This window comes from Balaenoptera physalus, assembly GCF_965194825.1.
Source record: "Balaenoptera physalus genome assembly, chromosome: 8".
Classification (NCBI taxonomy): domain Eukaryota; kingdom Metazoa; phylum Chordata; class Mammalia; order Artiodactyla; family Balaenopteridae; genus Balaenoptera; species Balaenoptera physalus.
Genome location: NC_138887.1, coordinates 15836410 through 15854493, shown reverse-complemented (window position 1 = coordinate 15854493; position 18084 = coordinate 15836410). Strand labels below are relative to the sequence as shown.

The 18084-nt window shown below is 37.9% G+C and overlaps 1 protein-coding gene and 1 long non-coding RNA gene across 2 annotated transcripts in view; one reads left to right on the top strand and one right to left on the bottom strand.

Annotated features, from left to right (window-relative positions):
* Positions 1-973: 973 nt before the first annotated feature.
* SLC26A3 (solute carrier family 26 member 3) overlaps positions 974-18084 on the bottom strand; it is a 44106-nt gene continuing 26995 nt past the window's right edge. Inside the window, exons 12-18 of the mRNA XM_082473672.1 lie at positions 16780-16849; positions 16596-16688; positions 15169-15264; positions 11666-11899; positions 10173-10227; positions 7379-7521; positions 974-7255 (exon numbers count right to left, since the gene is read on the bottom strand). Of these exons, the coding sequence (XP_082329798.1) occupies positions 7157-7255; positions 7379-7521; positions 10173-10227; positions 11666-11899; positions 15169-15264; positions 16596-16688; positions 16780-16849 (790 nt within the window). The 3' untranslated portion in view covers positions 974-7156. The remainder of the gene's footprint in view (positions 7256-7378; positions 7522-10172; positions 10228-11665; positions 11900-15168; positions 15265-16595; positions 16689-16779; positions 16850-18084) is intronic.
* LOC309666323 lies at positions 7606-18018 on the top strand. Its single transcript, XR_014267051.1, has 2 exons — positions 7606-8450; positions 17577-18018. It is a non-coding gene; the product is annotated as an uncharacterized lncRNA (long non-coding RNA).

The following is an 18084-nucleotide window of genomic DNA, read 5'->3' as shown; positions in this document are numbered from 1 at the left end:
GCTGAGGTTTGACATAATCATACTATATTCTGACTGAAGTGGATTTATTTTTCTTCACTGGTTTTTGTAAGTGTAATCTGTTCAATTGTGGCCTAGACCAAGCAGACTTTACTTATTACAATATATGCACAATCTAATAAAACAATATTGGATATACTAGGTTTAAAGGGGAAAGAGAGGTAAGCCAGTTAAAATACTTGGTAATGATACTAATAAAAACATTTGAATTTTCAAACATTTTTTGTTTTGATTCATGCCCCTTCAGTTTTCCATCTTTGAGGGAAAAAGTATTAAGGCAGAATTTTTAAAGCAACATTTTAGTATCAAACTTTAATTTTCTCATCTCCCTTAGAATTTGAATTTTTAGGCATTACAGAATCACAGGATTTAAATGAACAATGGTGGGTCATGGGTTTAGCTCTAACACTTGGGTGGAACCATGTCTTTTCAAAAATCTACCATTTTGAAATGTTAATCTATGTCCTGAGAATGTCTCATTGCTATTCCAAGTAGTTGTTAGCACCAACTTTCATATTGTATTTAAGCCCATTTCCTATTAATCTACGTTTAAAATTGTTCTCCCTTTGTCTTCCTTCAGATTGAAAAATCTTGCTCCCTTTACTTTTCTTCCTATGTGTTACTTTCAAAATCTTTAATTTTTTTGTTTTAAAATTTGCACTCATTTCAATTATACAAGCAGTAAGTCTTTTGGGAGAAATATGTCATATGACAAATAAAGATCCCCTTGACCACTACCACAATTAACATTTCCCTTCCAGAGATAACTCATGTTATAACTTTGGTGTGTGAATTGTTTTAGTTGCAGAGCTGACAACTAAGTAATAGGCTCCATCCTCTGGTTAAGCACCCTAATCCATGGTAAATGTAGTATTTCATGGCCTATACTCAAATAGGTACTGAGCACCTACCATGTGAAATATAAACATTTATATGCTAGATGCCATTTTAAAAAAATTTTTATTTTATATTGGAGTATCGTTGATTAACAATGTTGTGTTAGTTTCAGATGTACAGCAAAGTGATTCAGTTATACATATATCTATTCATTTTCAAATTCTTTTCCCATTTAGGTTATTACAGAATGTTGAGCGGAGTTCCCTGTGCTATACAGTAGGTCCTTGTTGGTTATCTATTTTAAATATAGCAGTGTGTACGTGTCAGTCCCAAACTCCCAATCTGTCCTTCCCCCCACCCTTCCTCCCTGGTAACCAAAAGTTCGTTCTCTGTGAGTCTGTTTCTGTTATGTAAATAAGTTCATTTGTATTAATTTTTTTTAGATTCTACATATAAGCAATATGATATCTGGCTAGACACCATTCTAATCACTTTGGATGCACAAGTCTTTAGAGACATGACCATAAATTTCGTTAAATTATGTAACATGTTAGAAGTGTGATAAAATCCTAGAGAATAAAGGGAAAGTAAGGATAATGGGGTGTTGGTAGGTTTGCAGTTTTAAATAGAGCAGTCTGGGTAGAATTCATTGAAAAGATGACATTTGAGCAAAGATTTGAAGTAGGTGACAGTTAGCCACGTATATTATGTGGGGAAGAACTTTCCAAGCAGAGGACACAGTCTGTAAAGGCCTTAAAGAGGGGGTTGCACCTGGTGTATTTGAGAAATAGCAAGGAGATTGGAATGGAATGAGTGAGTAGTAAGAGGAGGTCAGAGAGGTAATGACAGCGGGAATGGGGAGATCACAGGCTTCCTAGGCCATTGTAAAGATTTTGACCTTACTCCGACATGGAAAACCATTGTGGGGTTCTGAGCAAAGGAGTGGAATGATCTGGTTCTTTTAAAAGGATTATTCTGGCTGTGTGTTGAGAACAGATGAGGGAAGCAGAGATTGGAAGGCCAGTCAGAAGGCTGTTTTAATCATTTTCACAAGAGATGATGGTGGTGACATAAGTATCAAGAAGTGGGTGAGGGACTTTCCTGGTGGTCCAGTGGGTAAGACTCCACGCTCCCAATGCAGGGGGCCCAGGTTCAATCTCCGGTCGGAGAACTAGAACCCACATGCATGCCGCAACTAAGAGTTTGCGTGCCACAACTAAGAGTCTGCATGCCGCAACTAAAGCCCACACGCTCTGACTAAGTAGCCTGCATGCTGCAACGAAGATCCTGGGTGCCACAACTAAAACCCAGTGTGGCATGCATGTATGCCTGCATAAATAAATAAATAATAAATAAATATTTAAAAAAAGAAGTGGGTGACTTGTGGAAGGATGGAGATATATATACATATAATAAAAATTTATGTATGTAAATTAAGCACTTATGTATGATGGACATGGGTATATAATGATGAACCAACTAGATATGATCCCTGCTAATTAGGAGCTTACATTTCTAACTTACCCAGGAATTGTTCTTGATAGTAACCCCTGAATTTTCCTCAAAAGATTTTATTATGTTCTTTTTCAAAGTATAGTGGCCAGGGTGGGGAAAAACACTAAAAAATGTATTACAAAAGTATACAGATATACAACCATAATGAGAGAAATAATTTATTTGATTCTGAAATTAATAATATGTTTCCTAATAGCTTTTCTGGGTATATTTAATTGTGCAATGCTAAATAAGTGACTTTGGAACAAATCTGCAGAATGCACCTATATTGTTCCTGAGTTTAGTCCTGCCTTGTGCTAGATCAGTTTTTAGATAGGTTTTTATTTCTTTGAAGAGGTAGTATTTCCTAATGATTAAGAGCCTGGGCTCTGGAGTCAGACCATCTAGACTGAATTCTGGTTCTACTACCTATAGAACTAGCAAGTATATATAACTTAGACTAATTACTTACCCTCTTTGAGCCTTGATTTATTTTGCTTTTCTAAAAAATGAGGATAAACATAGTACCTATCTTAGGGGGGCTATTTTGAGAGTTAAATGAGTTGATACTAGACATATTTAAAAGGTAGAGTCAATAGAATTTCCTAACAAAATTTTCAGCCTGAGCAGCTGGAAGGCTGGAGTTGGCATTAACTGAGGTGGAAAGGTGCTAGTAGAACAGATTAGGGGGAGAAGATCAGTAGATCAGTTTTAACATGTAGTTGTCCAGATGAAGATGGCAGACAAATATGAAATATTCCTCTCTCTGCTCTTGTTTATGCAGTGTATGGTCCAGCTTGCATTTAAGACATTTCATTTACATTTCTAACTGGTAAGTTACTGTGTTTAAACAAGAATATGTATCAAATGCATAAATTAGCATTAGAAAATGATTTTTGAAGATAAACTACTCAACATGTATGTATGAGCTCCAACGTGTCTTAATTTCAATAATGTATGTTTCTTCACAAGTGGTTCTGTCTCCCAGTTCATCACTGGATATCTTCTCCCCTTCAGTCTCGCTCTGATTTGTGTAAGTTTTATTTTTTGTAAGTTTTTTTTTTATTTTATAAATTCATTTATTTATTTTTGGCTGCGTTGGGTCTTCGTTGCTGCGCGCGGGCTTTCTCCAGTTACAGTGAGCGGGGGCCACTCTTCTTTGCGGTGCGCGGGCTTCTCATTGCGGTGGCTTCTCTTGTTCTGGAGCATGGACTCTGGGCACGCTGGCTTCAGTAGTTGTGGCACATGGGCTCAGTAGTTGTGGCTCGCGGGCTCTAGAGCGCAGCCTCAGTAGTTGTGGTGCACGGGCTTAGTTGATCCGTGGCATGTGGGATCTTCCCAGACCAGGGCTCGAACCTGTATCCCCTGCAGACACAGGTTCTTAACCACTGCGCCACCAGGAAGTCCCATAAGTTTTATTTTTATCTTCCAACGCAATCTCTTGGCCTCTTCCTAAATCAGGGATCAGAGTCTTTGCCCTGGTCAATTTCTGATATTTGCTCTGAGGCAGGCAAATAGAGGCCCAGCCCCATGCATACCCCTTACCCAAAGGATATCCACCTTAGAGGCCTCAGAAAAAAAACATTTAAGGATGAGGATAAGTGAACCTCACTCAAGATGTTAAGGTTGAATGGATTGTGATGGGGGCACGGTAATTGGAGTGCTTCTTCCTGCTCTATGACATTTTGGTTGGCAAGAAGAGGGTAGAGGACACCTTTGCTTGGGAAGATGCAGACATAAGTGACAATTCTATGTAAGGCTTTTGCCCCACCCCCAAGCCAAATGACCAACTAAATAGGCTCATGCTTTCAATTTCTACTCCCTGCCCTCTGTAAAGGAAGAGCTCTTAACCTGAGATTCATAGGGCATCATATGCAAAGGTATATGTGTATGTGTATTTTTTTCCCAAAGTCCATAGGGTACATGAGGCTCTCTAAGGTGTCCATGACTCAAAAAGTTTAAGATACGTTGCTATAAAGAGTGCTGACATTCTAGTTTTTAATTAAGAGTAGCTATGCAAATAAGCCTTTTGTTTTATTTTTCTGTAATTGGTTTTAAGTCCAGTAGACAAGCCCTCTCAGTAAAGACATTAACAAAGGATAGAAGGGTACTTTGACAATAAACATTCAGAGGTGAGATCTAAAACAATTGAGGCAACTTTTCCCATTGACAAAGTGGTTTGATGTTGAACAGAGGCCACTGAATCTTTTTCTGTTGGTGATGATGTTTAATTTCTATTACATAAAATAAATACAAATTTGCACCAAGAACAGTTCCAGCAAAAAAGAGAAACATGCTGAATCTCATTCTCCAGCTGAATTGAGCTCTAGAGCTGTTACCCTGTGAGTTACAAATAATGACCAGCAGTGAAGAAAGAGTCAAAAACTAGTTATAGTTACAGATAGGGCATTAGAAGGATTGTATCTAAATCTGGATAGGAGGTTGAGTGCTTTAAAAAGCTATAGTAATCATAAAATCTGGGCAAAGAAGTCTCATTGCAGAGGGTTTAGAAGATTCTCATGTAGCAGGTTTCCAGTCAGATCACTATAAAGAGGACCCACAGCAAGCATGTTTCAGAAAGCTAACAAGAAATTTAACAAAGCAAGACACACCCACTATACAATTGATTTTTTTTAATGGATATATATTAGTATGAACTATACAAATTACAAGATTCAAAGCAGTGGCGCAAATGCACTGCAAAATATGCGCAAAGGTAGTGACTTGGATGGAAATCTGTCAGTGCTATAAAAATACGTACAAACAAAATAATTTTCCTTTGATAACTCTACAAGGCATAAAATTAAGAGTATTTACATAATTGCCTACTAGATATGTGAAAAATATACCATGCTAGAACAATCTCGTTCCAAAGTTTGAAACATAATTTCTTTCAAACAAAAATATTCTTCATACAATGTATGAACTTATCAATAACTTTCTGGGTATAAAGTTGTTCTTTATGTGACAGTCAGATAAGGATCCCTCTGAATTATATTTTGATTAGAATTTTGTTTCAGTGGGTACCTGGAAGAAGACAGAAAGTTCTTGCTTTAAAAGACTTGTTAAGTTCTATCCCTCTTAATAATCATATCTTGTATTTAAAAAGAGTAAATGTGGTCAATCTGATTAAAATTGGGAGCTAGAACTTACCAGAATCACCAGCAAGTTTTTTGTCTTCAGTTTTAATGATCAAATACCTTTCACGCCTACTTGGTTAACGTAGAACCATGTGATGCCATGTTGTAATAGAGGTGTACTTTCAAAGGCCTAATTTAACTTAACCGAAATAACAATATAATGTGTTGTAGTAATGTATTTCTTCACATTTGTTACAGGGACCATACAAACTCCAAGGGGCTATGTGTGCTGGTCAGGGACACTCAGCTTTTACATGAATCACCACTGGTGGCCTAACCACGACTGCTGATTTATCTTCCTCTAAGTAATGCAAAGAGCTCGTGTTAAATGTTTCTTTTTTTTAAATATAGGGAAACAGGTACAGGATGGTATTGACTACATTCTGTTTGACAGTTGGTTCTAAAGCTTTGATTGGACATCAGATTTAAATTCTGTTCCTATACTTGATCCTTTAAAACTTGGTGACAATTCTGAATCCAACAACTGGGCAGAGGGTTTCTGGTAAGGCTCTGTTTATGGGGGCCTCAGGCAAGGTGCTAGATGTGGGGTGTTCTGGAAAACAGCCCTGGGAAACAGAATCATGGCTCTCCTCTCCCCCACCAGGTCTAATTTTCTGGAATGGCTTTTTCATCTAACCTTTTTCTGTTTGATAAAACTCTTAATAATCATCCAGGCTTATCTTATGCTATACATTGCTTCATTTCTAATTTAAATTCCTTTTTGCTATTCTTCTTAGACCTTTCTTCAAATAAGAGAAATACCACCAGCCACTTCCCGTACTTGAAGACAATCATTAGATTCTTTCCCAGGACCCTCACATCCATTAGTTTTTCACCAAAGGATACAACCAGTATAACATAATGTGCAGAACATAGATCTTGACATCAGACAGATCTTGCTTCAAATCCTGTTGTTGTCACTTTGGTGTGTGACCTTAAGCAAATTAGTTAAGCTCTCTGAGCCCTTCTAATTTCCTCATTTGTGAAATGAAGATATCTTCTTTGCATATTGTTGTAAAGATTGAGATCATGAATGTAATGCACATACCATATACTTGCCTTACGGCAGACACCCATTTTGATTTGTAGTTCTGCTTTTCCCAAACTAGAGACAGTCCCTTATAGTAGTGAATATTCTAGAAATGAATATTCTAGAATGAAATGGCACTATCCAGTTAAATGATGATTTGGCAACTCTTTCAAGTAAGCAAGTAAAGGAACCTAACTTTCAGTGCTGGGCTAGGCACTGTCTAGGGGCTTCCCATGCATCTGGGGGTCAGGAGGTGTACATTAGCTTCTCAGCTCCGTCATGAATTCATCTGTAGATGGAAACAGTGATTCCTTCCCTGCCTCATGGATTGACAAGACCAGAATAAGATCTTTGTTGTAAGTACTTTGAAAACATAAAACGTTCTCTCTCTCTCTGCTCAGTATTGTGCTAAGAGATCGAGTATCACTATTTTCCATCCTTTTTTTGTACTAGTCTGAGCTTATTTCCCCCCAAAGTCCCTATGAGATTGACGTTGCTTCAGTTTTCTTTCTTTCTTTTTTTTTTGTTATCGCTTCAGTTTTGTAGGGATGAGGCACAGAGGCTCAAACAGGTGCTGGACTTCCTGCAGTGTGCTGGAAGAGGCCTCACTATTTTAAAAAGTTTTTTGTCCTAATGTCTAGATACAGGTAAACCTGCTGAGGAATCTTACCTGACATTCCCGATTACGTAATCCTCCATTTGTGTTTATGGTGAAATCAAGTTTTGCTTCTTTTTCCTGAAAAACCAGGATGGAATTATGGATTAGGAATATATTTTTTTAATGTTGAAAAATAAAGGGAAATTTAAGAAGCACAGATGGTTGGTTATACAAATGTGAAAGTCGCCAAAAAGCTGGTACCTGACTGGGATTAAACTTCGAAGTACTGTAATCTTTCTTCATCAAAATATGCAAAACAGCATCATGGATTGTTAAGAAGAATATTGAGTCCTTGACTTCATCATCAAAAAATTCACACCGTGCAAGCTTCTCAATGAAGTCATCTGAAGAGAGGAAAGAAAGAATAACAGGAAGAAGTAATTGTTTGGCTATGGGTTTCTCCTTGAGGTCGGGGATTTGAACTTCCATTTGCAAATGTGCATTTCACTGATGTTTGGTTAAGTGTTTAGGGGTTGCAATGGTACGATACCAGTGTACCATTAGTACAATGTCTTCTGGAACTAAAGGACACCTTTCTAAGAAAATTACACATATAATGTGTTCATGTAAAAAGAAAGAAGGAAAAGGTTCAAATGAGAAAAACTTTTAGGCAGGAGCCTTGTGAGTTAATCTCCCTCGTTAATGACTGGAGCAATCAAATGTAGCTTATTACTAAAAGCTGAGATTCTGCCAAAATAGAATATATACTCATGGACCAGTGCCATGGTTCTGGATTTACTAGTTACTTACTTTAGTCCCTTTTCCCAAAGCTGCTGGGTGCTATCAGAAAACATCTTCCTTGGCACCGTACATTACCTCTCCAGTCATCTTTGAGGAATTCTGTTCTTGTAGGCACTAACCAGCATTGTTTGCACAGATAACCAAATATTACATCATGTCTACTATATGCAAAGCTCTGGCTGGGTAATATGAAGGATCAAAAGCTAAGTTAGACATGAATCTTGTCCTGGAGTGAAGGTAGAGAACTTATATACTATCTTAATGAAAGGGAGATTGTTGTAGAATCATAAAGGCAGGAAGCAACCTGATTTTTTTCTTTAATGTTTTTTTGGGGTCTTAAATAATGCCTAGCACAAGGTAGGTCCTCACATTTTTGAAGAATGAATAAGAGAGGCACAGATCATGTGCTATGGAAATTCAGAGAAAGAAGGGTAAAGGTTGTTTCCTCTTGGCAGGATTCTGGGAAAACTTGATGAAGCAGATACTGTTTAAAAGAATGCCTAGGATCTGGAGAAAGAAGGATGAAGAGAAGGTATGAAAGGGTGGAGGTGGGAAAGTCTGTTCAGAGGCAAACTTTCAACATCGACAAGACCTAGCAGTGTCTGAGGGAGAGGGAGAGAGGAGGGCATTGTGGTTGCCAGAACCCAGGATGCAGGTGGGTGGTGGTGTGCAGTGAGAGGGAAGGTGATGATCTTAGTTAAGGACCAAGAGGGATGCCAGGCAGCAGAGGCAGCAGGAAAGGACAATCTTAAAAAACCTGGGATGATGGAGAAAGAATAAAATTGTTTTAAGAGGTTAAAGGGTTACTGAGATTAAGAGAATATTTTTAATTATAAGGAAGCCTTGAAAGTAGAGTATATCTGTAGATTTTATGGATAGGAGCCAGTAGAGAGCAAAAAAATTAAAGATGCCAATTTCACGCCTCCCTCAATTTCACTTGTCCTCCCCCTCCCTAAAATGCTTTCCCCCAAGATACTGTCAAGTTTGACTCCCTCACTTCATTCCAGTCGCTGCTCAAATGTCAGATTACTGGACATCCTTGATCACCTGTCTAATATAGCACTACCCCTGTGGCTCTATGTCTCTTAACCCTGCTCTTTTCTTCACAGTGCTTATCATTACCTGAAATATCTTTTTGTTTATTATCAGGCTTTCCCACTAGACTGTAAGTTTCATGAGAAAGATTAATGGGATGAGTCAGAAAATGGGATGGGAGAATATTCTAGGCATGGACAAAGACACTGATTAGTTCTTGCAGAGGACTTAGATGAGAAATGATAAGGATCTGGATTAAGGCTGTAGAAATGGAGAGGAAGAGACTGATTCAGTAGGGAATATTTATGGTGACTCACTGAATATAGAGGGATGGGGAGGAGAAACTAAAGACGGCTCCAAGATTTCTACTTTGGGCAACTGGGTGGGTATGTGGTGATGCAGTGATCAAGATAGAAAAGGAGAAGGAGTAGTTTTGGGAGGGAAGGTAATATATTTAGTTTTGAATACATGTATCTTAGGTACTTGGAGGACATCCAGATGGTTGAATACGTGGGTCTGCAGCTCAGAAGAAAGGTCTGGGCTGAAGGTGTAGTTAGCAGATTCATTAACCTGTAGACATACTTGCAGTCATAAGCATGCTAAGAGATTGACTTAGAAAGAGTTGATAGAATTAGAACTATAGGGTTTAGGTTTGAACCTTGGGCAAGACTGCAGCGTGGAGAGGAACCAATGTCAGACACTGTGGAGCTCTGAGAGTGGTGGGAGAGGACTCAGAAGAATGGTCTTGCAGAAGTCAGGGAGACAGAGGCTAAAGAAAGGGTCAATGCTAAAGTAAGCTCCAAGAGAATGAGACTGGGATGGGGGTGGTTGATCTTGACAACCTGGACATCATTGATGACCTTGGCAAGGGCAACCTCATCAGTGAGGTGAAGCAGAAACCAGGTAATTATGGGCCGATGAATCAAGGGAGGTGAGGAAAAGAGAAAACAAGCCTAGTTTTCTAGGAAGTTTAGGGTAAACAGTGGTTACATATTCACTCCTTTGCTGCCTGTTAAACTAGGATTCAAACTGTAAAGTTAATTACATATTGACACAACTCAAATATAAAGATGCTGTTTCCCTAGAGATTTCTATTGGAAATCTACAAATTAGATTTCCTTCTTGGTGATCATAAAAAGTGCCTGTTCTTTGGAGAAGCTGTCTAGATTGAGAGTTAGCAGTGAAGAAATTGTCAGAATATAAAAACAAAACAACTTACCATCAGTTCCAACAATATACACATCTACCTGAATCCTGATAAATTCTTGCAAGATCTGTTAAAAAGAAAGTAGATCTTCCTTAGGGAACAGTTTCACTTGTCAGAATCATAAAGAAAACTATCATAATTGTGTCTTAGGGTGATATGTTGCTTTCAGAGCCTTTTACATTTTGAAAAGAGACAATAGTATAGAGATACTAAAGTTAATAACAAGGCTCTATGACAGAAAGAAAGAAATCCGAAGGAAAGAACTCTAAGGAAGGATGATGGGAAAATGTTCTGCCTTGACTCACAAGATGAACTCTGATTTAATTTTAAAAGTTTCTTCTATGGGATGATCTTGACTTAGAGCTTTCTATCTATATAAAAGTTAAAAAACCCCATGACCCATACACATTGTTCATTATTCCTGTCCACAGTGCCTGGAGGTATCTAGCAACAATGAATCTTTATCCGTTTTCCTGGTCTCTAGGCTAAGAACAAAGGCCAGTAGTGATATGAGAAAGGTCATATAAGGTTAAGAAAAGTAGCTTGTACTGTTGATCAATTTAGCGATCATTAATATCACTATTATCATCAGTAAACACTTTTAGAGCCTCTACTGGGCTGAAGTAAGAATTAGGACCTTAAGGAAACCAAGGAAACCTAAGGCAGAGTCCCCGTCCTTTGTGCTATACTGCCAAGATCAAAACATAAACTTTATGTGTATTTTCTCCAAAGCTAAAATAAACAGACAGAAGCAAAGAAAAAGAAAAGGCAAGCAGTCTCAAAAGTTATGTGATGTTTAGATTTTCTTTTCAAGATAAGTTTGAAGGAAATAAAATTGATCCTATTTTTGAATTTTATATCCAGTTCACCTATACTTAATAGATCTTAGGTCAGTTTTTATGTAGGCAGATATATATTTAAAAAAAAAAAAAGCAAAAGAGGGGGACTTGGAATTCTTAAATTCTCTTGATATCTGTTTCTGCATTTCTGTTAGAAACTCATTATTTTAGAAATGCCGACGAAACTGTGCAAACAGCCTTCAACCTGATTGTTACAAGTTCTGTTTTAAAATCACATGTGACATTTATTCTTTTGCATATCTACTTTAAAAAACCCACACATTGTTATATAGTCAAGTGAAATCTCACTGGCTTATGACAGATGAGGATAAAAACAAAAGGCCCACTAGTCCACTTTTTCCCAAGACCTTCTCTATTTCAGGACAATTTAGATACAACACCCGCAAGGATTTGAAGGCACTGCAGAATTGGAATTTAATAGGATTATGAGCAGTGTTGCCTATAAGCATACATTAGAAATTATATGCAGTCTCATGGGAAATGCACTTTTAAAGAGTTCTCTGAACACTCCCTCCATGAAATATTCTAAGATTAAAATTTACTTCTACTTAAGCATGTGTTATCTAAAGGAGCATCCTTCCACAAATACACCTTTTTTACCTTTAGTGACTGATTAGCTGTTTCCATTCAGAAAAAAGAAATTACCGTTTTGAGACCCCTCATTGAAGAAATGTCAAGAAATGACACTGCTGAAAAGTCAAGAATGAGGCTGTGGAGGTTGATTTTAGGGACCACGATGTTGACAGGAAGATCAGCGTTCCAGTCTATCTGGAAGGGCAGGTCTGTGGTATTGATGGGCTGATCCAGTTCTTCTATATTATCATTGTCCAGCTCTTCATCAGAATCTTTAAAGCCATCAACAGTACATATATATCCTTTCTGCAAGAGAGGATACTAATATGCATAAGAACTGTGACTAAGAAAAACACTGTAGGCAAAGATGTCACAAAAAAAGAAAACTACAGGCCAATATCGCTGATGAACATAGATGCAAAAACACTCAACAAAATACTAGCAAACAGAATCCGACAGCACATTAAAAAGATCATACACCGTGATCAAGTGGGGTTTATCCCAGGAATGCAAGGATTCTTCAATATATGCAAATCAATCAATGTGATACACCATATTAACAAATTGAAGGAGAAAAACCATATGATCATCTCAATAGATGCAGAAAAAGCTTTCGACAAAATTCAACACCGATTTATAATAAAAACCCTCCAGAAAGTAGGCATAGAGGGAACTTACCTCAACATAATAAAGGCCATATATGACAAACCCACAGCCAACATCGTTCTCAATGGTGAAAAACTGAAACCATTTCCACTAAGATCAGGAACAAGACAAGGTTGCCCACTCTCACCATGCTTATTCAACATAGTTTTGGAAGTTTTAGCCACAGCAATCAGAGAAGAAAAAGAAATAAAAGGAATCCAAATTGGAAAAGAAGTAAAACAGTCACTGTTTGCAGATGACATGATACTATACATAGAGAATCCTAAAGATGCTACCAGAAAACTACTAGAGCTAATCAATGAATTTGATGAAGTAGCAGGATACAAAATTAATGCCCAGAAATCTCTTGCATTCCTATACACTAATGATGAAAGATCTGAAAGAGAAATTAAGGAAACACTCCCATTTACCACTGCAACAAAAAGAATAAAATACCTAGGAATAAACCTACCTAAGGAGACAAAAGACCTGTATGCAGAAAACTATAAGATACTGATGAAAGAAATTAAAGATGACACAAACAGATGGAGAGATATACCATGTTCTTGGATTGGAAGAATCAACATTGTGAAAATAACTATACTACCCAAAGCAATCTACAGATTCAATGCAATCCCTATCAAACTACCAATGGCATTTTTCACAGAACTAGAACAAAAAATTTCACAATTTGTATGGAAACACAAAAGACCCCAAATAGCCAAAGCAATCATGAGAAAGAGCTGGAGCTGGAGGAATCAGGTTCCCTGACTTCAGACTATACTACAAAGCTACAGTAATCAAGGCAGTATAGTACTGGGCTTCCCTGGTAGCGCAGTGGTTAAGAATCTGCCTACCAATGCAGGGTACATGGTTCGAGCCCTGGTCCGGGAAGATCCCACATGCCACAGAGCAACTAAGCCCACGTGCTGCAACTACTGAAGCCTGCGTGCCTAGAGCCTGTGCTCTGCAAGAAGAGAAGCCACCACAATGAGAAGCCCGCACACCGCAATGAAGAGTAGCCCCTGCTCGCCACAACCGGAGAAAAGCCCACGTGCAGCAACGAAGACCCAACGCAGCCAAAAATTTAAAAAAAAAAAAAAAAAAAAAAAAGACAGTATCGTACTGGCACAAAAACAGAAATATAGATCAATGGAACAAGATAGAAAGCCCAGAGATAAACCCATGCACATATAGTCACCTTATCTTTGATAAAGGAGGCAAGAACATACATGGAGAAAAGACAGCCTCTTCAATAAATGGTGCTGGGAAAACTGGACAGCTACGTGTAAAGGAATGAAATTAGAACACTCCCTAACACCATACACAAAAACAAACTCAAAATGGATTAAAGACTTAAATGTAAGGCCAGACACTATAAAACTCTTAGAGGAAAACATAGGCAGAACACCCTGTGACATAAATCACAGCAAGATCCTTTTTGACCCACCTCCTAAAGAAATGGAAATATAAACAAAAATAAACAAATGGGACCTAATGAAACTTAAAAGCTTTTACACAGCAAAGGAAACCATAAACAAGACGAAAAGACAACCCTCAGAATGGGAGAAAATATTTGCAAATGAAGCAACTGACAAAGGATTAATCTCCAAAATATACAAGCAGCTCATGCAGCTCAATATCAAAACAACAAACAACCCAATCCAAAAATGGGCAGAAGACCTAAATAGACATTTCTCCAAAGAAGATATACAGATTGCCAACAAACACATGAAAGGATGCTCAACATCACTAATCATTAGAGAAATGCAAATCAAAACTACAATGAGGTATCACCTCACACTGGTCAGAATGGCCATCATCAAAAAATCTACAAACAATAAATGGTGGAGAGGGTGTGGAGAAAAGGGAACCCTCTTGCACTGTTGGTGAGAATGTAAATTGATACAGCCACTATGGAGAACAGTATGGAGGTTCCTTCAAAAACTACAAATAGAACTACCATACGACCCAGCAATCCCACTACTGGGCATATACCCTGAGAAAACCATAGGTCAAAAAGAGTCATGTACCAAAATGTTCATTGCAGCTCTATTTACAATAGCCAGGACATGGAAGCAACCTAAGTGTCCATCGACAGATGAATGGATAAAGAAGATGTGACACATATATACAATGGAATATTATTCAGCCATAAAAAGAAACAAAATTGAGTTATATGTAGTGAGGTGGATGGACCTAGAGACTGTCATACAAAGTGAAGGAAGTCAGAAAGAGAAAAACAAATACCATATGCTAACACATATATATGGAATCTAAAAAAAAAAAAAAGTTCTAAAGAACCTAGGGGCAGGGCAGGAATAAAGATGCAGACGTAGAGAATGGACTTGAGGAGACGGGGAGGGGGAAGGGTAAGCTGGGAATAAGTGAGAGAGTGGCATGGACATATATACACTACCAAGTGTAAAATAGATAGCTAGTGGGAAGCAGCCCTATAGCACAGGGAGATCAGCTTGCTGCTTTGTGTCCACCTAGGCGGGGTGGGGAGGGATAGGGAGGGTGGGAGGGAGACGCAAGAGGGAAGAGGATATGGGGATATATGTATACGTATAGCTGATTCACTTTGTTATAAAGCAACAACTTACACACCATTGTAAAGCAAATATACTCCAATAAAGATGTTAAACAAAACAAAACAAAACACTGTATGTCAAGGATAAGTAGTGAATTTCTGAAGCATAGATTCAAAGTTGGGTCAAGTGATGGGATTGTAAACTGTTTTATTTGGAGAATAAAAAATTTCTTAGGAGAATACAATTTTAAGGAGACCCTTAAAAACATGACACTAATTGACACACAAAGTACCTTGTTTACCCGGCATTTCATTTAAAGGAATGGAACCAACCTCTTGAACTACATTTTACTAAGCTTTTAGCTATAATACGCAGAAATGTGGGCAAGGAGCTTACCTGTGTCACTTGCAACAGGCCTTTCTTCTGCAGTTTTCGGATTTTCTTCAAAGCTTTGTTGCGCTTGTGAAGAATTCGAAGTGGACTAAAGCCAACCTGAAAAGCCCATTGTTGTGTTACAAGAATGCTGAATATTCTGCTACTTATATAGCATAATTCTAGTTAATAGCATAATTCTACTTATATAGCATAATTAAGTGGGATGGGTTGAGGGATTGGGGCACATAAAGCAGATATTCGAAGTAAAATTTAAAAGTGGTCCAAACATCATCATTGAGAGCATTGTATCAGACCTTTGGTGTGCTCAGCCTGTATGCAGTTAACATTCAAAAACCTCTGTACCATCTAGGTTTTATCCCTAAAGTATCCATTAATGGGTCTAAATTCTATTTCAAGTTTTTGTTTTTGTTTTTGGCCCACACAACCCTTAGGGAATTTTATTTTATTTTATTTTTTCTATTTGTTGAATATGAGTGGCATCTAATTAGTATCCTGCTTCTAGATACTTTTTATTCTATTAAAATTTATATGATTATATTTTATAATATCTACTAATATATCTTATTTTATACTTTTAGTATTAGATCTGAGGGTAACGTTCATTTTTCCCCTTTTCAAAACAAATGTGTTCTTATTGTGGTAATATTTAGCTCCAGAGTAATAAGTAAGGAGTATCAAATTATGTAATAAAAAAATCATTGACAAAAAAATGTAGTGAGATGGAAAGATGAGTGAAAAGGATAGTATCTAAAGCCAGATAGACAGTATGATCCCATTTTTGTAAAAAAAAAAAAAAATTGTTGGGTAGAAAGATATTTGATGCATAACAAATGAGTAAAAATCGTTAGGGTTTAAGGCAGAAGCTCTATGCAAGGTACAGAGTGGACCAGAAGCCATGTGAAAGAGTGAGTGCTGAGCTTTTGTTTCTTAACCTTAAAGTCTGCTTCTTTGTCAGCTTCTCTCCAGTCCACCAGGGACACTAGTTGTTATTTAGTGTTAAATATTCATTTATATTATATTTATTCATTTCACTTATAAGTATTCATTTGCTATCCTGAATCTCTTCAATGATGCAGTCAAATATTAAGGACTCGTGTTGTTTCTGAAGTTGATTCCCAAAGAAAATCTGTAGGAGACCATCTATTAAAAACCAGTGGCCCAAAATCTTGTGGTAAATCTTTTTACTTTATAGCAGAATTTAATAAAAAGGGTCTCTATATTGGACCTTATACAAAGAGTCTCATTTCCCAACATATTAATGGACCCCTTATAATGTAGTTCCACCTGCCCTGGGACATAGGATACAAAAACACAAACACAACCCAGCCTCAACATATGTGAAATGAATGACACTCCTGTTACAGAACAAGCATTTCTTTCCTAGATATTCAGTGGAATTAAAAAAAATTAATAACCCCAAACCTTACAGCATCGATAAGTTTCTGCTTAAAGAAACTAATGTTTGCAAAGTAAATAGGAGATGGACATCTGAAAATCTTCACGCCGTCTGGTTCATACATCTGTAAGGCAGAGAAGTCATATTAGATGGTGCCCATTAGATTTATATTAATATCATTTAGCAAATCAAAGAAAAAAATGAATTTTCCTTACTTCAGAGTAATCTTTTCTATTCTTATAGATGTTGCTCCTTCCAACATTAGCCAGCGTGCTGCATTTGGGACTGTAGGGAAAAATCAACACCAAGTGAATCATTCATGCATATATGTTAGGCCTATGAGGCTAACGTCGATGTTTTCCCAGCATCCCAAAGCAGGCTCACTTTTCCAACTTTTAAAGGTTGGGGAATCCTCACGCCATCATGCCCTGGAGGGCAAACACCTTCTTTGACTGACCCTCCCACAGCTCCTGGAACTGTGCCTCTCCTCCCATTTACCACATCCAGTTTACAAAGCACTTCCATATGCTTTGCCATTTTGATTCTGACTATCAGTTAGTGGGTGAAATAAGGCAGATACAGTCACCTTGTTGTATAGATAAGGACATGGAGAAGTATTATGATTTGCCTATGACCACTCAGTTTGTCTCTGTGTTTGATGGGTCCCCAAGAAATGAATGAAAATATAAGTGAATAAAAAAGTGCAGGAACATTTCAATGTAAATGTGTTCCATCAGTCCAGGATCAACCTTAACTATGATAACACCTTCTGTTCTAGAACACCTTAGATCCCAACAAGCCTTATTTCTCTGTCATGCCATGTAATCCAACATAGGCTGAGTGACCACACGGTGGTGACATTACATGGCAGAGATTTAAGAATCCAAAGATGTTTGGACTGGAATTCTGTTTGGAATTCTGTTAAAAATCAAGAATTCTAAGTAGCTTTTGTGGCATTTTGGGATGAGAGGGGCCTTTGAGAAGTTCTCTAATCCAGCTCCTTGATTTTCAGGTGGGAGTCCAATCTAACAACCCATCCAGAGGAACAACAACACTCCCCCAGACACGGAGAATCTCAGAATCTTCTCAGAAACACTTGCCCGTGTTTAACAAGTCTGAGACAAAGACAGTAAACCTGCTCAGAATAGAATTACCACCAGTTTACAGCTGGGCAAACAGACTCAGAGATTTATGACTTCTTTGAATTGGTGTCAAAGCAGGGAGCGGACCAGAAACTGGCGGGATCTGGCTGATGCTCTAAGGCTGGGCCATTCTTGCACCTTCAGGCCTTGGGGTGAGGCAGAACAGATTGGCCCATCTTCTCTTCTCTTCTTTTTTTTTTTTTTTTTTTTGGCTACACCGCACAGCATGTGGGATCTTAGTCCCCACCAGGGATAAACCCTCGCCCCCTGCAGTGGAAACGTGGAGTCTTAACCACTGGACCACCAGGGAAATCCCAGACTTAGCCAATCTTGATAGATTTGCATACCTATCAGCTAAACTGCTTTTCCCTTAACAAG